This window comes from Condylura cristata, unplaced genomic scaffold (assembly GCF_000260355.1).
Source record: "Condylura cristata isolate star-nosed mole 26May11 unplaced genomic scaffold, ConCri1.0 scaffold00016, whole genome shotgun sequence".
NCBI classification, from domain to species: Eukaryota; Metazoa; Chordata; class Mammalia; order Eulipotyphla; family Talpidae; genus Condylura; species Condylura cristata.
This window is the reverse complement of record NW_004567117.1, coordinates 13,107,852-13,118,438: the sequence shown is the minus strand read 5'-3', so window position 1 is coordinate 13,118,438 and position 10,587 is coordinate 13,107,852. Positions and strand designations below refer to the sequence as shown.

The following is a 10,587-nucleotide window of genomic DNA, read 5'->3' as shown; positions in this document are numbered from 1 at the left end:
CCGCCGCCCCGGGCTGCGGCCTGAGTGCAGGCGGGGAGTTCCACCCGGTTGCCCGCGGTGACGAGCGCACTCCGGGCAAGAGTCTAGCCTCTTGCCCCCGTCGCTGACCCACGCGAGGGGCGAGCGCACCCCTGTGGAGCCCCGCGCGTTCTGTCCGGGGACCTTACCTGAATAGTGTGGCCGCGGCCTGGGGCGATGGGCCCCCCCACCAACTTGCAGTAGAGTTCGGGTCGGGGCCGCGCGCCGTCGGGCTCGCGCTCTCCGCAGGTTGCGGTGGCCCAAATCCTCGCGGCCTCCGCCAGGTTGAAGTAAGGAGGGAGCAGGCTGAGCCCGGCGGTGGAGCGAGCGCTCCGAGCGGCGGTGAACTCGGCAGGCAGCGGCAGCGTTAGAAGCAGCAGCAGCAGCACTAGCCCGGGTGCCAAGCCCGGAGCCCACGCGGCCACCGCCATCCCGCCGCGTACCGCTCGGTTGCGCGCTGCACGGCTTGCGCTGCGCTGCGGCCTCAGGCGGTGGCAAGAGCCGCGTTCCCGGAATGAGCGCAGCCCGCTGTGTGGGCGGCTGCGGATCCGCGCCCCAGCCCCACGTGCTGGGAGCCCGGGGCGCGCGGGCCGCTCCTGGCTTGGCGAACCTGAAGCTGCTGAAGCTGGAACGCTCACCGGCCGGATCAGGAACTGACAGCGTCAGGCTGCGGCCAGCAGACGTCGACTCCTACAATTGCGCTGCGCACTACGAATTTCGCGGGCGGGGAAGGCAAAAGGCGTTCCCAGGCTCCCAGCCTGGAGGCTAAAGCTGGGGACCGGGATCGCCCCACCTGCCCCGCTCCAGGGCAAAGAGCAGGTTCTTTCTCCTCTACAGATAGTCACTGTCTCAGACAAGTCAGAAAATGCAACCTCGGACTTCTAACGGGGTGAAAGAGTCTAGCAGCGACTTGGGGGGAGAAGTGGATACTGCCACTGCCTGTTGAGCTTTCATCAAAGACATCGTGCCTTCCCACACACGTCTCACTTGTCAAAAGACAAGTCCCACCCACTTCTCAAGCCCTGAGCACTAAGGATATCCGCGGCACTGCATTTGACTCCAATAAAGATAGACTCAAAAGGACCTCACCGGGAACTGGGCGTGGCGGAAGGAACACATTCAAAAGACGGCCAAGGAGAGCAAGTTGTAGTTTGCCAAGCTGGAAAGGTACCTTGGCGGAAATCCTTTAGATGCACAATCAGCTACATTTGATGATAAACTGAAAGATGTGGAGGGGATGCCTGAGGCTGTTAGTGTACCCAGAGCTCCCTTGATGGCCAGACCTGGTCTTGTAAACAGGACACCTCTCACCAGAGCAGCCCACTCGCGGTCCTCAATGCTGCTGTTCAGGATGGACAAAAGCACTCCTGAGCAAGTAAAACTGGATCTTTGAAGAGTAGAGGAGGAGAAAAGAGGGAAAGTAAGTAATGTAAGCATTACTGCAAAAAGATTGAGACACAAGGATAAAAATGGTACAGTTGAAAGGGGAGGGAACTCAGCATATTTAGTAAATTAAATGTTGTAGGAGGGATAGGTTGTAGGCGGAAAGAAGTGTTCATTCTCTGTTCTTCAAAATAAAAAGGGAGACAAAATAATTTGTGAGGATAAAAAGGAGAATCTATAAAGACTGCTATATTGAATGCAGATTCCACCTGCGCCCTCAGCGCCCTCAGGCCAATGCCTCCGTTGCTGTCTGACACCCCCAGCCTCTAGCCACAGCTGCATTGCCTAGATGTCATTTTTCAACAAGCTGGCTCTGGACAGGCTGGATATAAAGGGAAAGTGGGTCTCCGTGAAAGTGGACTTCAATGTTCCTGTGAAGAACAGCCAGAGAGGATTGAAACTGCCAGCCCAGTCACCAAATTCTGCTTGGACAATGGATCCAACTCAGTTCTTACTACCATCACCAGGCTAGGGACATGAGGTGAGTGGGATGGGGGGGGCGGTGGTAAGGGCCACCTGATGGTGTCCACATGCCTGAAAAGTTGTCCTTAGAGCAAGTTGCTATAGAACTGCAACCTCTCCTAAGCAAGGATGTTTTATTCTGTGTGGGCCCAGAAGTGGAGAAAACTGTGTCAGCCCCACTACTGGGTCTGTCATCCTGCTGGAGAAACTTTGCTTTCTTGTGGAGGAAGAAGAGGAGGGGAGAGATGCTTCTGGAAACAAGGTTAAAGCTGCAGCAGCTAAAATAGAATCCTTCCTAGCAAACTTTCCAACTAGGGGATTTCTATGTCAGAGGTACTTTTGGCACCATTCACCGACCCACAGCCTGCTGACTGGTGGGAGGCTAGCTGCTACATGAGGCTGGAGGGTTTTTGATGAAGAAGGAACTGAACTCTTTTGCCAAGATCTCAAAGAGCCCAGAGTGACCCTTTCTGGACATCCCAGACAGAGATAAAGTTGCAGACAAGAGGGCCCTCCCTGGTGGCGCAGCGGGCTAAAGCACAGCACTGAGAATCTAAAGCCGCTTCCACCTGAGTTCGATTCCCGCCTGCCCCGGAGGGGACCACATGGCGTGGCAGACCTATCCTGACCCGCCCGCTGCTGCCCTCAGCAGTGTACTTCGTTGATCTGCCTGTTCTGCTCCCCACTCTGTCTCTGGTGAAACCTCTCGCCGCCCCTGAGCCTCTGGACTATACCCCAGCTCTGTATGCACAAATAAATAAATCTTTAAAAAAAAAAAAAAGTTGCAGACAAGATCCAGCTGACTAATAAGAGGCTAGACAAAGTCAATGATGATTATTGATGGTGGAGTGGCGTTTGCCTACCTTAAGGTACTCAACAACATAGAACTGGCACTTCTCTGTTTAATGAAGTGAGAGCCAAAACTGGCAAAGAACTCATGTCCAAAGCTTAGAAGGATGGTGTGAAGATTGCCTTCCCCATTGACTTCGCTCTTGCTGCTAAATTTGTTGAGAATGCCAGGACGACGGCCAAGCCATCAAGGCCTCTGTTGTACCTGCTAGTTGGAAGGGTTTGCACTATGGTCATGAGAATACCAAGAAGTGTACTGAAACTGTTGTTGCTTCTAAGCAGATTGTATGGAATGGACATGTGAGGATATTTTTTTTAAAAGATTTATTTATTTGTGCATACAGAACTGGGGTGCAGGCCAGAGGCTCAGGGGCGGTGAGAGGCTTCACCAGAGACAGAGTGGGGAGCAGAACAGGTAGATCAACGAAGTACACTGCTGAGGGGAGCAGCGGGCGGGTCAGGAGAAGTCTGCCACGCCATGTGGTCACCTCGGGGCAGGCTGGAATCGAACTCATGCGGAAGTGGCTTTAGCTTCTCAGTGCTGTGCTTTAATCCACTGCGCCACCAGGGAGGCCAACGACTTTTTTTTTTTAAGGTTTATTTATTTGTGCATACAGACCTGGGGTACAAGCCAGAGATGCAGGGGCAGTGTGCAGATTCCCCAGAGACAAAGTGGGGAGCAGAACAGGCCGACTGACAAAGAACACTGCTGTGGGGAGGAGCGGGTGGGCCAGGAGAGGTCTGCCGCTCCATGTGGGTCACCTCTGGGGTGGGAATCGAACTCATACTGAAGTGGCTTTAGCTTCTTAGTGCTGTGCTTTAACCCGCTGCACCACCAGGGATGGCCAGTTGTTTTCTTTTTTCTTTTTTCTTTTTAAGATTTATTTATTTATGCATACAAAACTGGAGTGCAGGTGAGAGGTACAGGGGGTGAGAAGATTCACCAGAGGCAGAACAGGCATATGTACTGAAATATGCTGCTGAGGGGAGCAGCAGGTGGGCCAGGAGAGGTCTGCCACACCATGTGGGTCACCTCCCTGGCCGGGGATTGAACTGGAGCTGCAGTGGCTGCGGATAGCTGCATAGTGCTGCACCTTAACCCATTGTACCACCAGAGAGGGCCCAGCCGTGGGGATATTTGAATGTGAAGCTTTTGCTTGAAGAACCAAAGCCAAAGAAACTGTTCACCATCATTGGTGGGGGAGACATTGCTACTCGCTCTGCCAAGTGGAACACAAAGGATAAAGTCAGCCCTGTGCGCTCTGGGGTGGAGCCAGTTTGCGCTCTGGGAAGGTGAAATCCTTACCTGGGGTGGGTGCTCTCAGCAATGTTTGGTACTTTCCTGCCTTTTGGTTCCTGTGCATAGCCACTAAGTCAACTCACTGCTTTCTGCATGTTCAGTTGGCATTAGCTAAGGTCATCCGCTAGTTCACAAGATACAGTGAGTGACCAAGAGATGCCTCACCAGGAACACTTAAACAGTGGCACAGCATCTAGTTCCTCTTTACTACAGCCTGGACTTACTGTATTCTTCAAGATTCCATTTGAATCTCTTAGTGGCTAAGCCATTATGTATGCTACAGGGCATGTATTTATATTTTGCCTGTTAAGAGAAAGTGAGCTGTGTTAGCTTAGTTCTTGTTCTGAAGTATCAATCATTTATTATGATGAGCTTTGTCATTGTTTCACAAGCAGATGAAATTCCAGTTATAGGGAAGAAGGGATATGAATGTTGGTGGTCTAGTGAATAAGAACTATCTACTGGAACCAAAGGAAAAAAATTGAGTTCACAAAAGCTAAAAGTTTGCACATCAAAAACCACCACAACAAAACAGAAATAGAATGCTAATGAAGGAGAAGAAAGTTTATACCATAATGACAGGGGATTAATGATTTTAATGTATGAACTTCTTTTACAAAGCAATTAGGAAAATTTGAGCACTTAGGACTAAGAAGCCAAGCACAGAGCATGCAAGACAAAATATTTTAAGCTAATAAGCACATGAATTCTTTTAACCTCCCTGGGACTTGAAATGCATGAGATTCAGCTTTCACTTTGCAAATTGGCAAAGATTGTTTTTATGTGATAAAATTGAAAGATACAGATGATTAAGGGAATCAAATATTATATACTCGGTTGAAGTGAAAGAAAACCTTATAAATTTTTTCAAGAGGGAAATTTTGCAAGTGCTTGCAATGATTTCATTGTCCAAATATTTTGTCCTAACAATTGCAGCTGTAGAGATTTATATCCAGAAAATAATTAGGGAAGTTTGTAAGATTTAATCAAAAGTACTTATCAAAGTTATTTATAAGCTTTGTAAGTTAAAACAACCTAAGTGTCCATTGGAAGGAGCTGGTTAAATAAGTTGTATGTCCACGTAGTGAAGTCTTAGAAAGTCATTAAAAGAATGTTTTGAAAGTATATTTTCTGACATAAGAAAAAAAGATGTTCATAACATTTTAGTAGGGAGAAAGATGCAAATAATATGTGTACAAAAATCAGTTGCATTTCTAGACACCAGCACTGAACAACACCAGGATCATTTAAGATCAATTCCACTATGGTAGAACCAAAAAGAGTTAAATTCTTAAGAATAAGTGTGAAGTGTAAAATTTATACAATGAAAACTGCAAAACACCTTTGAAAGAATGAAAGGAGATCTGAATAAATGGAAAAAGAGCCCATATTCATGGACTGGGAGACAATATTGTTAAGGTGGTAATATTTTCCAAAGCAATCTATAAACTCAGCACAATTCCCTTTAAAATCCGAAATGACATTTTGTATGCTAAAATTCATATGGCAATGCAAGGGAACCAGAATAGTCAAAATAACCCTGTCATATATTTAAAAAGTTAGAGGATTCATACTTGCAGATTTGCAATTCTAATACAAAACTACAGTAATCAAAGTAGTTAGTGCTGACATAAAGGACAAACATATTGAAACTGAATTGGGAATCCAGAAATGAGCCCTTACACTTATGACTATTTACCATTGTGAATGGTGCCAAGATTGTGTAATAGGAAAAAAGTGGTCTTTTTAATAAGTGGCAATGGGACAACTTGCTAACTACATGCAAAAGAATCAAATCAGACATATATACCACATAAATTATATACATACATCGTATACATATATATCGTATACAAACTGGACATATACATCACATACAAAAATAAACTCAAATGGATCAATAATGTAAATATAAGTGTTAACACCGTAAAATTCTTTGACAAAAAATAGGAGTAAGTCTTTGTGGCCTTGGGTTAAATGATAGCTTCTTAGGTATAACATCAAAACCACATGCTGCTAAAGAAAAATAAACTGAAACCCATGAAGTTTAAAAGTGTTTGTACTTCCATGAACACCATTTAAAAAGTGATAATACAGCCCCCAAAAATGTGGGGAAAGTATTTGCAAATCACATATCTGGTAAGTGACTCATATCCAAAATAAATAATTCTGCAACTCAACTGTAACCAAAATAATAATTAAATGGAAAAATACTTTAAATAAACATTTACTCAAAGAGGATATGACCATTAAGCACATGAAAAGATGTTCAACATTATCAGTCACCGGGGGTTATAAATCAAAACGATAATAAAATACTACTTCATACCAACTAGGAATGCAATAATTAAAAAGTTAAGTGTTGGTGGGAATATGGAGAACTTAGAACCTTTATATGTGATTGATGGGACTATAACTTGGTGAAGAAGTTTTGGAAGTACTTTGACAGGTCCTCAAAATTTTTACATAATACCATCATGTATCCCAACAATTCCAATTCTAAATATGTACTCAAGAGAACTGAAAACATAAATATAAGCAAAGCTTTATACATTAATATTCATAGCAGTGTTCATAATATCCAAAAAGTGGAAACAACCCAACTGATGAGTGGATAAACAAAGTGTGATACTGTTAGTGTGCAAACTGAGGGGTAACCTGGCAACCCCAATCCTTCACACTCTAAAGGGGTTCTGCCATTGCCCCCTAAAGACAAAGCATACTCTTAGTGTGTAAAATGATTAGTGTGCATAAAAAGAGATCAGACGAAAGGATAACTGTTTTCTAATAGAACACCCAAAGTTACCCATCCCTTTGGAAAAGACCCAAATACGGTTGGCCTGAAGTAAAGCTGCTGAGGCCTGAAAACTTGCCACAAGTCTAAGGCACCTTCTGGCAGGAACCACAGGAAGGAGGAAGAAGGAGCCAGGCATGCCTGGAACAAAAGGAAAAAATCAAAGTACAGATCAAGGTAACAGATGCTGCAGTCCATCCCCCCCACGTGTCACTCATCCACATCTCTTCCAAGTGTCTATACAGGTCTCACCTCCATTTGTCTCCTTCCATGTCTCCGAAGTCCTTGGTGAAAGCTCAAAGCTAATAAGCCAGTGAGCCCTCCTTTACATGTCTCTCTACTCCACGTGTCTCCTGTAAGTCTTCTCTGCATCATATCTTTGCCTGGTCACTCAGCTCCTGCCTTCGTTAGGTAGGTCAGGGAACCCAGAATCTCCCCCTCTCTGTGGCAATTCCACTATTATAATATATCCTTACAATGGAGTATCATTCAGTCATAAAAAGTAATACCATTGTTGGCTGCATGCTATCACATGAAACTTGGAAACAGGCTAAGTGAAAGAAACTGGACACAGAAGGCCACATATGGTATGGGGAGAAACTGCTAATGGACAAGGGCATTACTTTAAGATGATGAAAATGTTCTGGAATTAGACAATGGTGATGCTTGTACAACTTTGAATATACTAAGAACCACTGATGTCAGCACATTAGAAGTGTATGTTATGTGGTTTTATCTTAATGTAGCTATTACTATAAAAAAGAATTTGTGCAAAAATGAAATATACATTAAGTAAAAAGCACATATAACATATGCATGCATGTATGTATGAAAGCAGATGCAGAAGTTTCGAGAGCTGAGCAACAAGATGTTCTCGGGTGAATTGATAGGAGAGAAAAAGGGGGGGTTGTCTCTTCTTTTAGTTTATCCATGCTATTTTTAAATTTTCTAATAATGAATCTATATTGCTTTACCCTAATAAGACTTTCACATTTTAACCCAACTAGTTCGCTATGATATGGTCCTATCTAAGTTAACAAAATAAGCTTGGGAGGATGTGAGAAAAATAGATTTTATATACATTTAAAAGTCTTTGCAGACACAAGATTATATGAAGAGGGATATTCAATATATGGCTTAAGATTCCAAAATTAGTTTCCTAATATGCAAATGTGAAGGTAAAGTCTAACTTAAACTGTTCCCTTGCCTCACCAGTAACTCTTCCGTGGTAGCAAATCATTTCACTGAAACATTTCTACAGCAGAATACTCAGTCAGAAGTGACCATTGCTGGATTCAGAATAAGTCTTCATCCTCATAGAATTTCCTGTTTGCTACAAAGGACAATAATGAATGTGCCTTATTCTGCAATGACAGCATTTCTACTTGTCATTTCCAATGACAGCTACATTCCCTAGTTAAGACAGGTGATATCAGTGACCTCACATGAAAATAAGTGATGCCCAACTATAATTACTGTATCTGCCCATTAAGAACAGCTTTAAAGATAGTCAAATGAAGCTATCTGTTTAAAGCTAATGCTGTCTCTGTAAAGATTATGTATCCAAAACAAATGTCCTTGAAGCACCTACCCGCCACAGCCCTAGATATCAGAGAGATAATGAGGATAATGACACTTTGGCTTGGTTGAGGGAAAAAGCAAAGGCTGCTCTCAAGTGCACTGACAGCATGTATGAACAAGTGCTTTTAAACAATGCAGCAGCAAATAAAAGGCACACTTGTGTTTTTAAGGCAGTATGTGACTTTATTTTAATAAGAAAGATGATGTTTGAGAAAATACTTGTTTTAAGAAAATAGGAGTAATAAGCAGGACAGCAGACTTCGGATTCCCAGTTCATTTTCTTCTAAGGACTCTGGTGGGCACAGGGAACAGCCACAGGGAACAGCCACTGGGGGAGGCCCAGGAGGTGTGAAGCCAACAGAGGCACCCTGAGCCCCAGAGGTGCTATTGGTTTACTCAGCCCTGGAGGGGTGGGTGTGGCAGATATGCATAGTTGGGTATAAACAAACCCATTCTAACACAAGTAAATTTGGGGTTTGGCTGGGGTTCAGAAGTGATTCATGCATACTTATGCCCTTCAGATCTTAAGATGAAAATGCAACTTGCCATGCCAGTGTTCAGAATTTCCCTAGAGTCAAAAATCTAGATGTGCAAGACAGATAGCCTCAGAGTGTGTCTTGCAAGGACAGTCGACTTCATGTCCCTTCAATACTTAGCTAACCTCAGACTCATGGCTGGCGCTCCTTGAAATCCAAGCTTCCTCCTTCCTCTTCTATTCCATACTCTCCCCAAAATGACAGCTTTTCCTTCTGCTCTCCCACATCCTCCTAGTGATATAAACTGGGGTCAGAGATCCTAGGTGCTGCGTATTATCATATTATGACTTCTCTAAAGCTTATTGTTAAATGGCAACAAGCTGCCATTGGCTCTGTTTCATTGAAGGAGTACATTCCAGTCTTCTCTTTCATCATCACTTCATCGAGGAAAGATGGACAAGTAAACAGTAACATCACTCCCGGCCCTTGAAAAGCAATGGTGATATCACCATCAGGTGAGGCCTCCTCCTTGGGAGGAGAACTAGATAATGAGCTGGTATCTAGCTATTCAGCTGGTAGCTTCATTGCTGAGATTTCCGGCTTCTTTTGGAACGCAACCACTCTATCATTTTAAATTATTGAAAGAATTTATTAACTGTATTTCAAAATAGACATTTTCCATGTTTTAATGATCTATGTAACTGCTACTCTAGGCTTTTTTATTAGCATGAGATAATTAACATGATCATACTGACTTGAAATCTATCCAGTTCACAATGAGGAGGTGTGCAGCCATTAACCTCTGTTGCCGTATTCTAAAGGCAGGGTTTCTAATAATCATTCTGAAAACAAATAGTAGTTTGCAAAAATTGTGTATTGTGTCTCCAAGGTCCCTACACATTGGAAAACACAAAGCTAACATCACCCATTTATAAATAAGATGTCAAGGTTAAGAGATTTGCAAACATCCTTATGACCATGGTATCCAGAACTGTCTTGTGCCTCGCTGGGATTACAGTGTACCTCACCCCCACTCCCACTTCTAGTAGGCCACCCCTATACAGCCTACTAGACCTAAGAACTGCTGGTAAACTAGTAATGCTCCCTTGACGAATGACCTGTGTCTAGTTCACCTTCTGAGGTTGGAGTTGCTAGTGTGAACCAAATCAGGGCAGAATTCTTAGTATCCAGTGTTTCCGCTCAGGGCAGGCAGATTCCAGGAACCCTGATATGGTGCCTCCCATTAGGACACTCCCTGGTAGTTAGTCCTGCCAAAGACCCTATGAAGAATTCACATTCCAATTGCATGAATTTCCTCTCCAGCTCTTGCTACACACACTCCAGTTTGGTCTTTATGTGATAAATCCAGCTGGGCAAAGCAGGTAATTTTATACATTTATTATTAAGAATTTCTTTTTTCCACCCCAGGTGCGTGTTACTACAAACAGTCTTGCTTGGATTAAAGAAAAACTAGGCCTATGTAATAGTAGCTTTTCTTTACAATGAAGTTTTTTCCTATCAGCCCAGAGCTACCATGAGAGGTAAGTGGGTGTAAAACATTATTCTCATTTTGTGGGTGAGTAAAAATAGAGAATAATTAAATTACCATGCTCCAGCTCAGAATAGATTTCGTCCTCTTAATGTGAAGCATAATAAACTACCTG

The 10,587-nt window shown here is 43.8% G+C and overlaps 1 protein-coding gene and 1 pseudogene across 1 annotated transcript in view; one reads left to right on the top strand and one right to left on the bottom strand.

The window, feature by feature from the left end:
• LAMA3 (laminin, alpha 3) overlaps window positions 1-616 on the bottom strand; it is a 207,773-nt gene extending 207,157 nt beyond the window's left edge. The window contains exon 1 of the mRNA XM_012725781.1: window positions 168-616. Within this exon, the coding sequence (XP_012581235.1) occupies window positions 168-449 (282 nt within the window). The 5' untranslated portion in view covers window positions 450-616. The remainder of the gene's footprint in view (window positions 1-167) is intronic.
• Window positions 617-1,743: 1,127 nt separating this feature from the next.
• LOC101629468 lies at window positions 1,744-4,200 on the top strand (annotated as a pseudogene).
• Window positions 4,201-10,587: the final 6,387 nt, after the last annotated feature.